At 45.2% G+C, this 18,874-nt stretch overlaps 2 protein-coding genes across 3 annotated transcripts in view; one reads left to right on the top strand and one right to left on the bottom strand.

Annotated features, from left to right (window-relative positions):
* Positions 1-2,222: 2,222 nt before the first annotated feature.
* Positions 2,223-15,708, bottom strand: PRPF31 (pre-mRNA processing factor 31). Of its 2 annotated transcripts, none has more exons than XM_015414427.1 (14): positions 15,688-15,708; positions 14,139-14,323; positions 13,575-13,635; positions 13,311-13,394; positions 12,301-12,398; positions 11,732-11,838; positions 10,470-10,639; positions 8,391-8,548; positions 8,193-8,282; positions 7,459-7,586; positions 6,698-6,770; positions 5,430-5,558; positions 4,675-4,773; positions 2,223-4,000 (listed from the first exon to the last, which is right to left on the bottom strand). In XM_015414427.1, exons 2-14 carry the CDS (start codon positions 14,310-14,312, stop codon positions 3,872-3,874), a joined length of 1,500 nt encoding a protein of 499 aa, XP_015269913.1. In that variant the 5' UTR covers positions 14,313-14,323; positions 15,688-15,708; the 3' UTR covers positions 2,223-3,871. The 2 variants fall into 2 exon arrangements, with proteins under 2 accessions (XP_015269913.1, XP_015269912.1); XM_015414426.1 differs by lacking the exon at positions 15,688-15,708 and adding an exon at positions 14,807-15,441.
* A 154-nt stretch (positions 15,709-15,862) lies between these two features.
* Positions 15,863-18,874, top strand: part of TFPT (TCF3 (E2A) fusion partner (in childhood Leukemia)) — a 5,505-nt gene continuing 2,493 nt past the window's right edge. The window contains exons 1-4 of the mRNA XM_015414428.1: positions 15,863-15,934; positions 16,638-16,866; positions 18,369-18,439; positions 18,550-18,619. Coding sequence (XP_015269914.1) covers positions 16,642-16,866; positions 18,369-18,439; positions 18,550-18,619 — 366 coding nt within the window. The 5' untranslated portion in view covers positions 15,863-15,934; positions 16,638-16,641. The remainder of the gene's footprint in view (positions 15,935-16,637; positions 16,867-18,368; positions 18,440-18,549; positions 18,620-18,874) is intronic.

Here is an 18,874-nt window from a genome sequence, read left to right as displayed (position 1 = left end):
CTCAAGCAATTCCCTTCGATAATTGGCTCTTTTCCTACGCGAGCCCACCTGGGCAAGCCAAGCTATTACCGGATTGCACTGCCATCACTCAACCCAATAGCGTTAATAATTGGTTGCTACTTTGAAAAGGGCGTGGATACAGCTCCGGAAACGGCTGCGGCCTCCCCTTTGTAAGAAAGCGGGCCTTCACATGTTGCTCTCCCATTGGATTACTATATTGTCCCAAAAAAACATCCCTCTCTTCTATTGGCTGGGATTCTTTGAGGCGGGGTACAATGGAAGACCGGGGCGGAGAAAAGAGAGAACAGAAGGTAGTTGCTAAGACATTTAATTGGCCCATGAAGCCTGCTACTTACATTGACAACAGCCAATGAAAGGGGGAAAAATGACCTGCCTCCAACATCAGTACTCTCAAGCCGGACTGCTGTTCGTCCCAATCAAGCCTTATTATTAAAACGTATATGGTTTGTCACCATCAAAATAGTTCACATACATTTAACATGAACCCAAACATTTTGGCAAACAGTATAATAGTCTATGATGAGAGGCGAGAGCAATTTAATAAGCATAAGTAGGGTATTTAGATTTTTTGCTTAAGTAGTAACTAACGAAAAGTACATAAAGTGACAAATTGTAGAGAAATAGAAGTTTACACTTAGAGGGCATGGCAAGGAGGTGAAGGGGTGCTCCCCCCAAGACCTCGGGTTGCAGGGAGGAGAGGTATCCTCCTGCTGAAGAGTTTATCTCTTCAGCTTCCAGAACCAGAGGCAACCCCATCCAGCTTTCTTTTTTAGGTCTAGAAGTAGATAGAATAATATAAAGATTGAGTGAACAGAAGTTAGAAGAATGAGTAATAATGTATTGAACTAAAGGATGTATCAAGGCTTGCTTAGAACGTGAATTAGAGAGAATTGTATGGTGGTCTCATGTGCGGGTAGGATAAGGGAATAAGAAGAGGATTAGTTAATATGTTAGTTCAGGGCTTTTTTTGTAGAAAAAGTCCAGCAGGAACTCATTAGCACATTAGGCCACACCCCCATGTTCCCAGAAGTGTGGTCATCCAGCCACACCCACCTTTTGCTTCTTATTCTGTTTACCTTGTTTGTTGTCAAAACCCAGGGCCTTTTTTGTTGCAGGAACTCCTTTGCATGTTAGGCCACCCACCCCTAATGTAGCCAATCCTAATGAGTTTCTACTGCTGGGTGTGGCCTGTTATGCTAATGAGTTCCTGCTGGGTGTGGCCAACTTGGGAGCTAGCCGGAACTCCGTTCCTGTGCGTTCCTGTCCAAAAATAGCCCTGTGTTCGTTATACCAAGGGAGTGTAACCTCATTTTTAATTTCTAAGAAAGGGAGTGTAAAATATAAGGTTATGAATTATTGTTATGAGATATATACTCAATGAAAATATCTGTTAAAAAAACAACAACACGAACCGGCCTGCTGTGCAACTGCGTCCATAGCTGACAGGCTGGAGTAACCTCCCTTTACCCAAGAAGGAAACAAGAAATTAAATAAGCCTCCAGCACCCCCAGGGAGCAGGCAGGTGAGGTTTTCAGAGTCCTGTTTGCACAACAAGAAGCTTCTCTTGCAAGCAATGTTCCCTCTAAGCTGTGGAGTCTTGTGAGCAAAAAATCTACTTTGTGAGCTACTGGCATTAAAGTGGTGAGCGAGCAGTTTGGCTACTGCATAAATGAGTTTGCTCTGGAGCCCTCCTTCCTGAGCTAAGACAAAAATGTGTGAGCCGGAGGCTAAAAAACTGTGAGCTAGCTCATACTAACTCAGCTTAGAGGGAACATTGCTTGCAAGAACTCTTCATAGGTGACAAAAACGCAGGTAGATTGGTCCTGTGACCAAACACACACAGATCTGTTATCTGTCCAAATTTGAGCAAAAGAAATAAAGGATCAGAAAAGTCGTTGGTTTGGACACACTTTCTTTCCATCGCTTCTTAACATTATATAGCTCTGTTCCCCACCACCACCACCATCCAGAACTCAAAACTGCTGTTGGGTCCTAGCCTTATCTGCCCCCTCCCCAACCAGTAGGCCATAGCTGAGGCAGCAGACAAAGGCCAGAGATAAATCTTCAGGTCTATGAAAGTTTATGCTACAATACATTTCTTAAGCATTAAACAACACCCAAGAGTCATCTTATTTAATTTATTCCAGTCACCTAAATGGCAAAATGAACATCATCATCCTCTGTCCTCATGCCCCTGGCCTGTCCCACTGCATCACCCTGTGGAAAATCCACCCCTCAAAGCATGATGGCCAATCTTCTCATAGTAAGAAGACTGGCCTCTAAGGGGCAACTGTCATAGCTTCAGGAGAGAAGACTGCTTTGCACTGATTGGGGGTTGGGGGAGACACACAGAAGGAAAGACGTCCAAGACACCCAGGAACTAATTACAGAACTGTGCTGTGGGAGCAGCATATGACAGCTGCACAAAGCCAGCACAGTGAATTATAAGTATTATCGTCTGCTGGTTAGAGATCAAAACGAAGCTTCTCTCAGAATTTCAATTTCTGTGCTCAGTTCTGAAAGGTAATGGCTCTGGATAAAAGGTGAGATGCTTATAGTGCAAAATAAGCTTTCAGGCTACAAAACTACGAACGAACATAAACGCAAACCACAGGATCAATTTGGAGAATTCCATTAGTTCTGCCCAATGCCCACCCCACTGTACAAAATAACTGGATTACACACAGGTTCGAATGGAGTTCTATTTCTTCCAAAAAAAATTTCACACATTGAGTACAGTTGTTTAAATACACACCCTACAAACTCAGCTGCTGTTTTCGTCCCAACGCTTGGGAGTTTCTGAAATGCAGGTTTTAAAGGCCAGACAGCCTTCCTTGTAGAAAATCAGGTCACCACAGTTTACAGCATAGTTTCACCCACCACACTCAGGAAACATCAATTTTGTCCCCAAACCCAATTTGTTGTTGTTGTTCAGGTAAAACACTAAGAAAATGTGGTCTCTTGCTTAGGCATTGTACAGGGAGAGCCACAATTCACAGTTCTCTTCAGATTCTTTCCCACCACTTTCGCTTCTGAACTACCAAAGTGTTATTCATTCTTGCATATTTGCGGTGACCCTGTATATATATGTGTGTGTGTGTGTGCATGGCATCAGCAAGAATTCAGTGCCATTCAGATCTCTCTACAGGACTTACTCCACTAGCTCTCCGTGTCCCTATTTACTGCAGTAACTCATCATAACCTGCCAAGTCCCAACAGGATCCCCTCCAAATGCAGGGCAAGCAAAACTACTTCTAGATGGAGATGTATATACAAGAGCAATCAGAGGATTCCTTTTGGCCGCAAGTGGTGGGAATAGGTGAAGGGGGCAGTTGCCGGAGGCTCCCAATTGAACCAGCAAAGGGAGAATCCCTCTGAAGTAGGCCTTGTACTCCAGGGTACGGAAGCATTTTACAAAAACAGGAAAATTCTAGATTGCCTCAGCTGAAGTCAAACCTAGAAGGATCAAAAGTGACAGAGGATGTAATCGTTTCTCAGCTGTTACCCTTTAGTTAGCCCTTCCAAGCCTCTAAAAAAAAGCTCACACTGTAACAACCTGATTGGGAATGAGATCTGGGGAAAGGGCCATCTTCTCTACTATGCAACAGACAGCTCTGCAACAAGAGCAGGAAGTTCTCTACAGAGATCCTTTTGGTAAACAAAGAAAAATGAAGAGGACTTGGCCCAGGATGTCCTGAGACGACACTCCTTTCTTCAGAACTCTCCAGTCTTTGTCAGTCCAAGAGGAGAGGCCTGCCTCCTGCATACAGAACCCCTCCAGCTGAATCTGTGTTACGGTTTCCGACTGCAAGTTACGAGAAGCAGCATCCATGCCGGGAGGAAGAGGACATTAGGAGGTGGACATGAATCCACTCTTCTCGCTTTTCACCTTTAGGAATTCAGCCATGCTGGAGAAGTACTTCTGGTTGGCTTCGGCGACTTTCTTCTCAGCTGCTTGTGGGTTTACAATCTCCAAACCCTGGGGGAGGGCAGAGAGAGAGAGAGAGAGAGAGAGAGAGAGAGAGAGAGAATGAATGAGAATCAGTGTCCAAGAGGAAGTTCAGGCAACCCATAGCTTTCAGATTCTTGGACAGGAGTCAAATGCTTGCACAATGTTTCTCAGCAAAACGAGAGAAGGGACAAGACACAAAACTCACTGAGGCTGTCATCAATTCTGCATCGCACATATGAAGCCGACGTACACGAAATCAGACCCTAGGTCCATTCAAGTCAGTACTGTCTACTCAGACTGCAGTGGCTCTCTGGGGTCTCAGGTAACGGTTTTCCATAGCACTTACTGCCAGAGCATTTTAACTGGAGATCCTGGGGACTGAACCTGGGACCTTCTGCATGCCAAAGGGATGCTCTACCACTGAGCCACAGCCCTCCCCTCAACCAACATCAAAAACCGCGAAGCAGATCATGGCAATTCAGAGGTATAAGACTGTGAGTTCCGCCCTTCTGATTCACCCCTTCTGTGTCTTCTGTAAAGTGGTATTTTTTTCTCCTGTGTCCACAAGTGCTGCACATGCTGCAACCCACAATCCCCTCCCGACAGCCTAGCTCTTCCTATCGCCTCATCCCCTGAAAGAGCGCAGTCTCTGTTACCGGTGATTAAAAGGCGACACAAGTGAACCCAACCACAGCGCTTACCTGCAGCGGAGTGAAGGCCACACTGGAGGCGGTACCCGAGGAGCGGTCCCGGATGGTTGACTTCCCTCCATACACCATGCTCTGCTTTTGGAGTGTGCGCTGGGTAGGACGACAAATACAAAACAGGGAGCTGTCAGGGGCTTTGCAGGGGGTGCAGTGAAGACAGGGGAGAGTGAAGCTAAAGCAGATTCTGGGGCAAACAAACAGTTCAAATAGCTCAAGAGGCGTTTGTTGCCTTTGCTGGCACCAGAAGATGGTTTGGCCCCACTCCTGACACCCCCCCAGCCTTCAAGCATCTCTCCTCAGATTCCTCATCGCTCTAGTATATTCAGTCTCTAGTCACAGACAGGCTTTAACATTAAAAGGAAATCCTCTCATGCTTTGCACAATCTAGTTACATTCAACTCTGCACACCCACTAAACTAAGTAGTGAATGTTGCCAAAAAAGATGCCTGACTGTGTTAACTCAAGCGTCTGAACAGTCTTCAAGGTCAGCCCCATGTGGAGTATCTTGCACTGAGAGACCCTGAGGAGTCTGAAGCAAAAACAGGATAGAGATACGCCACATAATTATGCCACGAGTAAGACAGGACCCTACTCAACACTGCAGTTAGTACAGAAACTAATGTGGCCCTGTGTGCTCAAGAGTGATGCTCTCTCAAGTATCAACAATGCCCATGCAAGTACAGAGAACATCAACAAGACAGGATTGGCAGTGCCTGGCCCTTTCTTTCATCCAGTCCTCACTTCCTAACCTGCAAAGTCTTTGAGATCCGCGCCTTTGTAGCCTCATTGACTTGCGTCTGTCTGACACGGCCACTGCCTGATTTTCCCAGGTGGCCCAGGCTAAACCCAAGGTCTTCCTGGTAAGCATCTTCTTCAATCTAGTAAAGGGAAAGAAAGAGAAGGTGAGAAAGGAGTTGGGTATACATTGAATTTTTTTGAAACAAGGTAGAAAAATCAGAATGACAAAAGCTTAGACAGTTGTTAATAATGAACTGTGATGAACTATATCAGACAAGTGATGGAAACAGCAACTCAAGGGGGTGGGGGAACAAAGCAAACCAATGTCTTTTCTCCTCCTCCTCCTTTCCTGGAGATACCCCTATCCCACACACTCATATATTGTGAGAGACTGTAACTAACTGCTTTGGGAGCCAGTATAGCTCAATATCAAAGTGTATTAGAACTCAAATGGGGACAGACTTTTTTTGGATTTCCTTGTGGATTCCACTTTATGGCTCTAGAACACATTCCATCACTAGGTATGTAATCTGACAAGAATGAAAGGACTGCAGACAAGATTATGAGCCAGGAGAGAGCCAGTTTGGTGCAGTGGTTAAGTGTGCGGACTCTAATCTGGGAGAACCGGGTTTGATTCCCCACTCCTCCACTTGCACCTGCTGATGTAATCTTGGGTCAGTCACAAGCTCTGGCACAGCTGTCCTTGAAAAAGAGCAATTTGTGTCAGAGTTCTCTCAGCCCCACCCACCTCACAGGGTGTCTGTTGTGGGGAGGGGAAGGGAAAGGAGTTTGTAAGCCGCTCTGAGACTCCAAGTGAAGGGCAGGGTATAAATCCAATCTCTTCTTCTTCTTACACATGGTTTGGGTGATATTTAAGCAACTTAGAACTTCAGGAAATGGCAAACATATTGTTGTAAATAAATAAAATCAACCTGCCTGTTCACAGCATAGTCCCTCTAAACATGCTTTATACATTTTCCCCTGACATGCTTGTGAAGGAAAAGTGGAAATCCTACTTGTTCACTGTGCAACAATTGTACAAATATGTCCCCTGCACTTAGGCATAATGGACCTGTGCACAGCAAAAAACACATTAATCTTCTAGGGCAGAAGAGCCTTCCTTATATAACATGGCTGTGAAGCAGCTTTTATGCATCTGTCCTGGGCACAGGAATGAAACTGCTTCCTCCTCCTCATTTTGCCAAAGATTAAGCCGCCATCTATTCCCCAAAACTAGCCGAGAAGTCTTACGCAAAGACAAGACGTAAGATAATCTTACTTCTCCAAAGCTCATCCGGTTTGCCTGCTTACGTATTTCTGTCAAGCCAAGACGCTCCTTCATCTTACGATACCTGAAGGTAAACAAAACAGGCATTTTGTAAACCCAGAAGAAAAAACTGGCAGTGAACAAAGTAACCTTTTGAAAGAACTCAAGTTTAGGCTGGTGGAAGAGAGCTGAGTCTTCCACTAGCTTGAAGTCCACAATTTATTGTTACTTTATCTACATCCCACCATTTACATCCCGCCTTTTTCCCCAACGGGGACCCTGAACAGTTTACCTCATCCTCCTCCATTTTACCCTCAGAATAACCTTGTGAGGTAGGTTAGACTGAGAGTGTGTGTGTGACTGGCCCAAGGTCACCTGGCAGAGTGGGGATTTGAACCTGGGTCTCCCGGATCCTAGTGTGACACCACCCTGGCCCTCGGGGACCCTTGTATTCAGTGAAGAGAGAAATAAGCCTTCATGTTCTGATGTTTGAATATCAATTTAGCTATTAGTGCCTGTAACTATTTGAGTTCTAAGAAAATCCAGTGCTGAAGAACAGCGTTGAATGGTAAGTGTCCAGGAACAAATAAAAGCCAGTGTAACAAACGCCAGAATTTATGAAATCCAAATAAGGATGTACATCTCCCTTTCTCGCATATATGCTGGAGTTACCCAAGCTCTTATGCCCAACATTCGGTCCTGCTTCATTTCCTTAACTGTTCCAGACCAATCAGCCTCTTCCCTTCAAGCCATTTCCTGTTCCTCCCCCATACCTTCGGCCTCCACGTTTCTTCCTTTGTCCATCCAAAGGTGCAGGCAGAGGCTTCACTTGTTTAACAGGAGGGGGCTCCTGCCATTTGTCAAATTTTCTTTCAATCTCCTCCTTGAGATCGTAACCAACCTGGATTGTAATGGAATGCGGGGGGTGATGTTTGGGTTACAGGAATGAGCCTCACCCCTCTCCTCTGCCTATTCCATCCCACAGTCTTCCACCCCTGAAGAGGTCAGGAACAGCAGCTCCTTGGCCCCACCCAGCTTTAGCAACTCACTCTCCACCCCCGCATGAGACCCCCCACACACACACACACAAGTCCTTGTTTCCCCATGGCCCTGGATCTGACAATTCCATCCTACCCCCTTTGTTCTAAAAGAATGAGTGAATTTTGGCTCCCAGTATTCTCCTTCTAGTGTTCTCATTGTGAGACACAGTTCTACCCCAAACTGTTATTCTGTTAATAAACATATTTGCTATTTGGCATGCTAATTTAACATGCCACTCCTATAAATACAACTATGTTCTGTAATACCATTTCATTGTTTGATGAAGTGTGCTTGCACACAAAAACTCACACCTTGGATAAAACTCTGTTGGTCTTAAAGGTGTCACTGGACTCTAACTTTGTTCTATTGCTTCAGACCAGCACAGCTGCCCACTCTGACCCAACCATACCTGTACACTTTTCAACTTCCCAGATGCCCTCTGGCTTCTGCATGCTATACCCCTTACCTTCCCCTCTGCGCTTTCGTGAAAGCTGTCCACACGTGCTGCCAGCGTGCATTTTGCAGCCACCAAGCGAGCAGCCTTCCTCCGCAGATCCTGAAAGGGGAGAATTAAATCAAAGACTGCCTTGCTAATTTCTGTGAAGGCGGCGAACATGCCAACAAACCAACTGGGCAGGGTGTGGAGCTATGGGACGGCACATACCGGAGGCAAAGACTGTACAATGTCACTATGGTAGATGTAGCCAGTATGAGGGAGGACAGAAGTGCTGGAAAATCCAGATAGGGTCTTCCTTTGGGCTCCAAGAAGCATGATGTTACAGGCGGGCATCTTGGAGAGGTTTGTCAGGCCGCCGGCAATACCTTGGTAAGCAAAGGAAACAGAGAATGAGCAAGCCAAGACAGAGAGGCCAGGTTGGTCCCAGTTCCAGCCACTCCTGGCATTCCCCTCTGGCAGAGACAAAATCCAATTGCAAATGCCTTCTTCTAGACCAGGGTCCCCCAACTTGGTGCCCGTGGGCACCATAGCACCTGCCAGTACCTCTCCTGACCAGTGAGGCCATTGCAAGGAAGGGTTTGTTACTGGCTGCCCTCATGCCAATTAAGAACGTGTCCCATGGCAGCAATAGCAGCTTCAGCCACTGGACAATGAGGGGGACTGGAAGGGCCTGGGTTTTCCTTAGTCAGTTGTAGTTCTCTTCCCCTTTCAAGCTCTCCTTCTTTTTTATTCCCCCTTCTCTTCCTCCCTTCTTTTTATGTGTTCAACAAAGCTGCCGTGCAATTCTTTTGCAAGCCTAATGACCCCCTGTCAAAATTCAAAAGGTGCCCACAGGCTCAAAAAAGGTTGGGGACCCATGATCTAGACCAGGAAGCCTGTGAATACACAGAGCAGGGCCTTCAGTGCTCTCTCCCATGGAGACCTGCCCAGACACACTGGAGGTACGTATTACAACTCATGCTGTCATATGGCACTTGACAGCACTGTCAGTTTTCACTGCCTTCATTATGAGTTTTTATTTTTGTTTTAATTACCATTTCATGCCTTGACAGTTTTTGGATCTGGAAAAGTAGGCTGGAAGACTATATTTTCACATTAGTGCATTTATAGGCTGCCTTTCCATATGACTGCTCCTGGTGTCTTACAAAAAGAATCTCATCAGGACAAAAGTATTCAAACCAGTTATGCAATGAGACATACAGCTGTGACGAAACGCAAAAGCAGCAGTAAAAGAAACCAGCAGTGTACAGGAGAAGTCCTGAGGAAATAAAGCAGTTTGGGGGACATCACATAGGTATAACAAAAGAAGATGCCAAGTGTGCTGGGGGAGGGAGCAGAAGCTATACCCTAATGCAGGGTTCCCTAATGGTGACAGTGGGCACCATGGCACCTGCCAGGTTTCTGCCCTCATTCAAATGGTTTTCCATCAGGAGAACTGTTAGGCACCTGGGGTTTCCTTAATCCACATGCAGTTCCATTTCCCTTCCAGATTTTCGTCTTCCCTTCCCAGGAGGCACGAGGAGTTGTTCCATTCAGCAATTTGGCGTTTGGCTCCACCTCCCTGGCAGCCTCCCTGGCGTTTGGCTCTACCTCCCTGGTGGCAGTTAAGTGCATGGACTCTAATCTGAGAGAACCAGGTTGGATTCCCCACTCCTCCGCTCGCAGCTGCTGGATGACCTTGGGTAAGCCATAGTTCTGGCACAGCTGTTCTGGAACGACTGCAGAGCTCTCAGAGCTCTCTCAGTCCCACCTACCTCACAGGGTGTCTGTTGTGGGGAAGGGAGTTTGTAAGCCGCTCTGAGAATCTGAAGAGTGCTCGCTTCAGCAGCACATATACTAAAACTGAGACTCTGAGTGAAGGGCGGGGTATAAATCCAACCTCTTCTTCTTTTTGGGTGGCACACACTACCCTCTCTCAAAATTCCAAATGTACCTGCAGGCTTGAAAAGATTGGGGACCCCTCCCCTAATGAATAATCTTCAGCTGCCATCTGTCTAATAATGGAAGAAGGGGGCACCCAAAACAGGGCCTTAACCTAAGTTAATGGGCATATGCATTGTGGAGAAAAGACCCTCCCACAGTCTGGGGGGGAAATACTTTTTGGAGGACTGTTTCACATCTCTCTCGGAGAACTTCACACTTTATTTCTCTTGAGCAAAGGAAACACAAAGAACAGTCACGCTGCTTTCACATACACTGAATGATGCATTTTCAATGCACTCTGCAGCCCCATTCCACTCCTGCACAAGCTAAACCCACACATAGCTAATGAACGCCAACTCTTACCCATGATCTTTGCAGCAGTGGAGGCCCCCACAATGATGGACAGGTTGGGAGCAATGAAGGACATGCGAGACTCCACGTACTCATAGATGCGGTGCTTGGACTGGTTCAGTTCCAGGGCCATGTCGCAGGCCTCCTCGATGCGCTCCAGTTCTTCCTCCGTTAACTGTTGCCTGTGGGGAGAAAGGCAATGCCCAAGGCTAGCTATTCAGCCACCATGTTTCAGCGCATCATGCTCGCTCCTTGTAGGAGACAGTAAGATCTTTAAACAGTTTTAGCTGAAATTGACACATCGTGATTTTTTCAGTCTCTTTCCCTATCAACTTTTAAGAACACCCCCAAAAAGACGTTCCTTTAGACTAACCCACCCTACATCCATTGCAGAACCTTGCAGCTGCTTCACATGAGTTTAAAACATTAACAGAGGAAGCCTCTTGAGGAGCAGCAAAAGTTGCCCTTAGCCCAACACACACACCCTTCATTTCTAATTAGACTGCAGGCTAACACCCCTTCAGTTAGCAGCCAACCAATTTGTTCTATACCCTTGAAGCACACAATGATTTTGCCTGTCAAAGTCTGCAGAGCTATAAGTTTCTGTGCCTTTTCTGCTCTGCATTTCTCTCACTTAACCATCTCACCTTCTACCCATGTTGTGCCCCCTCCCCAAACTTGTATGCATTTGGACAAGAATATATATCTAACTCCAAAAGCCATCAACATTAGCGACATCTATTACTGGGAGCAACTTCTTTGATCAATGCATAACACAGCGGGAGAATGAGCAGAAGGATAGGAGAAGAACAACTGGAGAGGTATCAGGAAATGGCTTGGAGAATGAGTTGTCTGTACTTGAAATCCTCTTGAAGGCTTGTAAATCTTCCTTTTGAAAGAGAACACACCTCCGTGTCCATGTTGGGGTAACAGCAATGTTCATAGACTTCCAAATACTGGGTAGCTCACATTACTAGCTGCCCCCAAAATATACTATAGAAGACCAATCTTACATGTTTAATATTCTTTTCCCTCCCTTGCACAGACTAATAACGTACACAAATCAACTATGCACAGAGACAGCACTTTCAAAAAAAAGGCCACCATTTCGGCTTTCACAACTGAGCAGGGACTCTACCACTCCTGTCCCAAACACTAAGCTCCTCCCACCTTACCATTCTGTCATTCTCCACTTATTCTGCTTTATATCAGTTCAGGCCTCATCACATTCACCTCCTAAATGCCTGTTTGGGTTCCCCAAGTTCCCCTCTTACCCTTGGGTAGTGGATGCCGTGACACTAACCACCATAATGGTGGCATTGGTGAGGATCTGTTGAAGGTTTTCATTGTTCTTGCATTTATCCAAGCTGTTGCCCAGTTCCTGCAAGTGACGAACATCTTATGCATAAATAAAGGGATTTCTTGAAACTGAAAAGGATCTCTGAACATATTAGGTTAGGAAGTACTGCACATGTATTGTGATCGAAACTTCACTCTGGGACCTCCCCCTTGAAGAATTCGGATTCCAACATTTCAGACTAAGCCTTTGTAGAGAAGGAAGGAGCTGTAGCCCAGCAGTGGGGCACATGCTTTACCCGCATGAAGTCCCAGATTCAGCCCCCAGCACTCGTATCAAAATCCAGTACGCTAGCTACTGCACTGAGAATCATCACCTCTTACTACATAAAACAACTGACAAAATGCAGAAGACACTGAGGGGGGCATTCTAACCTCCTTTAGTGTTTTCATTACAAAGCAGATGGGTGGTATGCAAGCTTTAAAAAGACTTCAAGTATTTCAACACAGCTTAGACAGACTTCATGTATTTCAAAACAGCCAATACCTTGACAGTTCGGATGTAATCCAAAGCATTAGGGACGAGGGATTCCAGCTCTGGGAATCGCTTGGAGTATTTATCCCGGATAAATTTGTGAATAATGTCTGGGGAGAAATGGCAAAAACAGACCCATCAATATTATCGTATGGGATTGTGAGTAAAATAGTCAGGAGATCCTAAGACTGTTCGACAGCCAGCAGTTCTAGTTCTTTTAGCGTCACGCATCACTAGGTGGTGAACTAGACTTGTTTGTTTATTTTTTAAGGCAAGAGACGTTTCAGAGGTGGTTTGCCATTGCCTGCCTCTGCATTGCAGCCCTGGTATTCCCTGGAGGTTACCCTTCCAAATACTAGCCAAGGCTGACCCTGCTTTACTTCTGAAATCTGACAGGATCTGGCTAACCCATGAAGACAGAAAGCAACCCAGGGTATATCTACATTCCAGAGAAAAAAAGCAAGTCTTTAGGAAAATACTGGCCCATACATTATTTAGTACTGCTAGAAAGTAAACCCCTTCACGGCCAGCCTAGACAACTTTTCCTGGCCGAGCAAAAGTTTCCATCAAAACAGCCAAAGATCCAAGGCACTGAGCTCACACAGGGAGAGCCAGGATAGTGTAGTGGTTAGAATGTCAGACTAGAAAGTCTAGGAGAATGAGGCTTTACTCCTTTCTCTGTCTTGGACACTCACTGGTGATCTCTCTGGCCCATCCCTTTCTCTCTCTCAGCCTACCCTTCATCACAGGATTACTGTTGTAAAGATAAAACGGAGGAGAGAATTGCCTTGTAAGCTTATTTGAGTTCCCACTGGGGACAGAACAGAAGTATAAATAAAAACAAACTCTTTCCCATCTTAAACCCTTCCACTCACTCAACTGCACTCCCTTGCTACTGAACCCAGTCTCTCAATCTCCTATCCTTGTATCACTGAGCAGCAGCAGGTATAATACTCCACATACACTACACTGTTCTCTCCACCACCACCCCAAAAAAGCAGACAACTTGACCTTGTACTCACTCAACTCATTCTCAATCTCCACTGTGAGATTGTTGGCATCCACAATGACTCTATATTCAGGAGCAGCCTCAACCGGGCCTAGAACTAGGAAGGGGGAAAAAAACAAAATCAGAAACCATATGGGGCATGTAAAGCTAGGTGTATGTGTGCTCTATATTGCAGGGCAAAGGAGCTCCAGCAGGTGCCACATTGAAGAAATGGGGGTAGGGGAGGGGCTGCACACAGTTATCTTTAAAAATAAGATGAACCAGAGTGTTTTGTTACCTTCAGATGCTTTGGGCTGTTTGCTGATGTATTCCTCAATCTTTACCATGATTTCAGCAAACTGCACAGAAGACATGCCAAAAGCTGTTAATCGTGCTTTGAGACCACCTGCAAAGTTAACCCCCAATCAAGCCCTTCTATGTACTCCAACATCTAGGACAGGAATAACTGACTAAAGCAAACCTCAAAAACTGTTCCTTATTTTAGATCACCCCCCACTAATCATGTGCCAAGACTAGTGAAGTTACATGCACACTACCCTGTGCACTGAGAAGTGGGACTTTGTACACTGAATTTTTGCTCTGAAGGCATATAACATAGGCTCTGACTTAAATGCTTTTACCATATTTTAATCCTTGATGTTACACTGAGTAGACATATGGGTTTTTCAGATCCTTTTAGACACCATAACGCTCAGCAATAAGCTGTGGATTGTTCTTTGGTATAGATACAGACCATCATGCCCACATTTAGCAACTCAGCTACACAGAGTCACCTCCCCCACCATAAACTTATTAAGTTGACCAATGCTGAGCTACACCAAAAGGGGCTTCTTTCTCTCACCATCTTGCTGTCCCAAAGCTTGGCAATACTCTTGACTGAATCAGCCGCCAGATCCATTTGCATCTCCTCCTGGACATCCTCAATGGTGGGCTCATCCTCCTCATCGGCAAAGCTTCCCTCCTCTTCCTCGGCTGCCTCCTCAAGGTCAGCCAAAAGCTCATCTGCTAAAGACATGGTGGATCAACCTGCAAAGGAGAATGAATGACTGAGGGAAAAGCTTCCTTATGTATCCAGCCCCTGTTGCTCTGGCACTTTCAACTGCTGTGTACTCCTGCAGACAGCAACAATGCTCAAGAAATCCTCAGAAAATAACGCATCTAGTAATACTACACATGGATGCAGCAGATTCCTCAACTGCTAAATCCCATACAGCTCCACTGCAGTTCCTGAAGAGCTTCCCTTTCTCTCGCTCAACACTCAGCCAAAAAGGAACCTCTCTTTCCACCATTGCTACCTCTTTCTGGTGAAATCCAGTGACCCTGAGATCCATGCCAATTATTTTTCCAACCTAGTTCACTCAGCCAACCACTTCGATTATTCTGTTTTGATCTCCACAACAAGAGCTCCGTGCATCTACCAACCTATCATCTCTCTCTCCCACCCTTCTTCAAAAAGTACTCTGGGCACCAGAATTTCTTCTATTAGAACATCCCTCCTTCGGAACGCACACCTAAACACGAGCCGCCGCCTTCACGAGCGTCAGAACCTCCGGCTTTCCGGCTGTTTCGATTCCTGCGTCTTCTTCTTCGGCAGCTCTAGCTTCGACTGCTGCCCCCTTTCAGCCTCTGGCCCCTCTCCTCTGCCTACCAACTAATTTCTCTCTTTCAGTCTCTCAATACGTGCGCCACACGCCCAGCTCTCCGTCGCTTTCTAGGCCGTCATGAGAAAGCGCCTGTAGCCGCGCAAAGATGACAGTGGTATTAAAACTGAATTGAATGGATAGATCCAGAATGACTTCCTGTGTCCGCTTTCACGTCACCTCACGAAAGACGAGCATGTAATATGGATCGAGAAGACCGCTCTGCTCTTATTTATTTCGATGGTATCTTTTGCACTGGATGTGGGCCCGCACGTAGGGAAGTTCAGCGAGCAGCAGGAACTGTTGTGATAGATTTGTTGAATTGGCGAGTGCGGCCCCCCCGCCGAGATATTATTTTTATTATTTATTACCACACACATAGGCTTCGCCTCGCACACAGAGTTATACAGCTTTGCCTCACGAAAGCCTCGACTTCAGTTTGATTTTACTCTACGACGAACTCCCTCTCTCGCGCCCCTTAACAACTACCCGCGGCCTGGACGCAAGCGAGTCACCACATCCAACCTAACCAGTACTTCCGGTCTAAAAACGGAAATGATTTTTTCCAACGGAAAGTATAGAGAGATTTCACCATAGACAAAACCAAGGCCTAGAGCACCACATTATGCGCCCATAGGAAGCCGTGGCCCGTAACGGACTTCAGTTTTTACCGGAACTTCAAACAGTAAAAAATTCGATATTTTAATTTTACAGAATTGGCGAACACGAGATGACAGGACATTCCTTTACCGCGCATGTACCAACTTTCTCTCTAGCCGTTTTCTTGAGGCGACCGCCTAGCCACCTAGTGACTAGGTCATTAGAGAGCGCGGGAGAATGTTCGGGCAGGAAGCTACATGTCATCGGAGTGCGACATTTTCTTTTTCGAAAAACTTAATACGGGTGCTGTGGGTTTGGACACGTCATCAACGCGCGACGATTTATCTGTTTTTGTATCCTTGGAAGAATCGTGGACATTGGTGAAGGTGGTATTAAGGTGGGTTTGGTGCATGGAGGGCAGTCAAAGGCGCCCTTGGGTCTTGTTCAGGTCTTCTCTTGGAGACACTCCAAAACGAGAGCCTGAGTATCTTTCACAAACATTTTTAGTTGGGTCTTTAACTGGGACTGAGATACTCAATTCAGTTCCTTTCCTTCTTATTCCGAAATTGTATATTGTATTCATCGAGGTGGCAAAAAAGTTTAAATGAACTTTCTCATTCTTTGTTCAGATTACTGATATACTACAGAATTTTTTTTTCTACAGATGGCACCTCGTTGGCTCGGATCACTTGCTTTCTCTTTATTAGAAACTGGATTTCAAAATTTTAGTGGATTAAATTTTCTTGTAAAAAAATAAACTTTCCTACTGTGCACAGAAATTTGGAAAATCCGAGTATTTGACATTGACTATACAAATGTATAACACCTGTAAATATATGGAAGGATATAGGTAATATATTTCAGTAGTGGTGATTTAAAAAAAAAATTCCTGGTAGTGAAATGATAAACTGACTGCTCTGATTCTTGATTGCTATCCTACAGTATTTTCTTTTTGTTTACTCTGTTGGGAAATGTGTTTGAATAAACTGTTGCTGCACCATTAGCCATTCATAGTGGAGGGGGAAGGAGTGGAACTAATGGATGGATGCCCATCACAAGTCAATATGTCACTTTCTTTCTCTCTTACTTTTCCTGCTCAGGAACATGGCAGGTGTGGGATTTGAAGAATTCTCAGTGCCTCCTGGCTCAGAACTGGCACTTCCCCCTCTTTTTGGTGGCAATATTCTTGAGAGTGAGCTAGAGACAGAAGTGGAGTTTGCTGATGGGGGGCTGCAGGAGGAGGAGGAAGAGGAAGGAGTGTTGCGGCAGCAGGAAATGACACGACGTAAATGCCAGGCACTTGCTCGGCACTGCAAGGAATTAGAGCAGGTACTTATTTAAATTTTCTAGGTCACCTTACCAAAATCACAGTGGCTGACAACAGTAAACTAAACAGAATCAGTAACATCCAGCTTATTAATCAAACTGCCCTGACCTGGATAGTCCACACTAGGTTTATCTAGGAAGCTAAGCAGGGTCAACCTAGCAGTTCGAAAGCAAGAAATTGCAAGTAGATAAATAGGTACCACTTCGGTGGGAAGGTAACAGCGTTCCGTGCGCCTTGGTGTTTAGTCATGCCGGCCACATGACCACGGAAACGTCTTCGGACAGCGCTGGCTCTTCGGCTTTGAAACGGAGATGAGCACCGCAACCCTAGAGTCGGATTCGACTGGCTTTCGAGCAAGGGAACCTTTACCTTTACCTTTAAGCAGGGTCAGCCCTGGTTAGTATTTGGATGGGAGACCAGCAAAGAAATCCAGGGGTGCTACGTAAAGGCAGGCAATGGCAAACCAGCTTGAAGTTTCGTGCCTTGAAAATCCTATAGGGTCACCATAAATCAGCTATGACTTGACAGCAAAAACCCCCAAAATCAAATTACTATAAATATGAAAGCTACCCAGCTGGACTATAGTGTGTGTATATATATCACACCAAAGTGGATGTTTAGAATGTACAATGGGTGTAAAATTGACAATGAGAAGCAACTGTAACATGCCAGCTAGGTACAATTAATATGTGCCTGTGAGTTGTGCTTCATTTTGGCTCTTATTTGGCTCTAAAGGCAGACTGTAAATAATTGAAGTGTACTTACAAAAAACAGTTGCAAATCAATGATTATGAATTCAGCGACTAAAACAAAAAATTATCTGCATGATGCTTTGGGGGATGTGGCTGTGGATCAGTAGTAGAGCAGATGCTTGGCATGCAGACGTTTTCAGGCTCAGTCTTTGACATCACCAGTGAAGGAGTGTCTGGTAGATGTTCTGGGGAGAAAGATCTTTCCTTGGCTGAAATCTTGGAAAGGTGCTGCCCGTCAGCATAGATAACTGTACTGAGCTAGATGATTTGCTTCATTTGTTCATCTTTATGTTCTTATTTGTAAATATTTTATTTACTATGTTTACTTTGTATAATGTTGGGAATTTTTTTGGTTGAATTTATTTTTTAAAATGTTTTGTGCCAATGCTTTTTAAAAATCAGAATTTGGTGGAAGGAAGGCTAGAACAAACTCCTGTGGTGTGGAATAGGGTCCTGAAGGAAATTAGAAGTTGTATACCTCTTGCAGCTTTGGAGGGTTTGTAAAACCAGAGCCTATGGTTTCTCCAGCTAATTGCTTCATGGGTGTCTTGAACTATTGCAATTGCTTGTTGGATTTTAAGATTTGCTACCAGTAGTTCTAATTCTGTTCCTCTTAGAATTGTGTTATTTTTGTGCTGATTTTATTGATGTTCTTCACCTTGGCTCCGTTATCTGGGAATAAAATGGTCTCATAAACATTTTAAATACATACAATTCTAATATTTCCCTGTGAACTCTACTGACGATTACAGGTGAATGAGAGGATGTTAAATCGGCTGCATCAGGTCCAGAGAATAACACTAAGGCTCAAACAGGAAAGGAGGTGAGCAAATAGGTCAGGACTTGATATTTGTAGTCCTCTTGCTAGAAGAAAGTGGGCGGTGATGTCATTTCCTGAGGATGATTTCCTTACAGGCTTTTTCTTCAATTCAGGTCTCTCATGAGAGTGCTGGACTCCTATGGGGATGACTATAGGCAGGGCCACCTTGATATAGTCCTGGAGGTAAGAAGTATTTGCTTTGAGACACAAGAGGCAGAGGGTACAGAAGACAGACACTTGACAACAAATCCTCTGCCAGTTCTTGAACACGAAATTGTTCAGGGTGGTGAGAACCAGGGAGGATTGTGAGGCACTCCAAAGGGATCTGTCGAGGATGGGCGAGTGGGCGTCAACATGGCAAATGGGGTTCAATGTGGCCAAGTGCAAAGTGATGCACATTGGAGCCAAAAATCCTAACTATAAGTATACGTTGATGGG

This window comes from Gekko japonicus, unplaced genomic scaffold, assembly GCF_001447785.1.
Source record: "Gekko japonicus isolate JY-2015 unplaced genomic scaffold, Gekko_japonicus_V1.1 scaffold243, whole genome shotgun sequence".
Classification (NCBI taxonomy): Eukaryota; Metazoa; Chordata; class Lepidosauria; order Squamata; family Gekkonidae; genus Gekko; species Gekko japonicus.
Note: the sequence above shows the minus strand (reverse complement) of the source record. Positions and strands in the feature narration are given on the sequence as shown.

Coding starts and splice junctions, on each gene's coding strand:
- PRPF31 (XM_015414427.1), bottom strand. CDS start 14,312: ATGTCTTTAGCAGATGAGCTTTTGGCTGACCTTGAGGAGGCAGCCGAG. Junction 13,395..13,574: donor ACAGCCCAAAGCATCTGAAG/GTAACAAAACAC, acceptor CCCCCTTCCTAG/TTCTAGGCCCGGTTGAGGCT. Junction 10,640..11,731: donor ACGGCATCCACTACCCAAGG/GTAAGAGGGGAA, acceptor TTCTCCCCACAG/GCAACAGTTAACGGAGGAAG.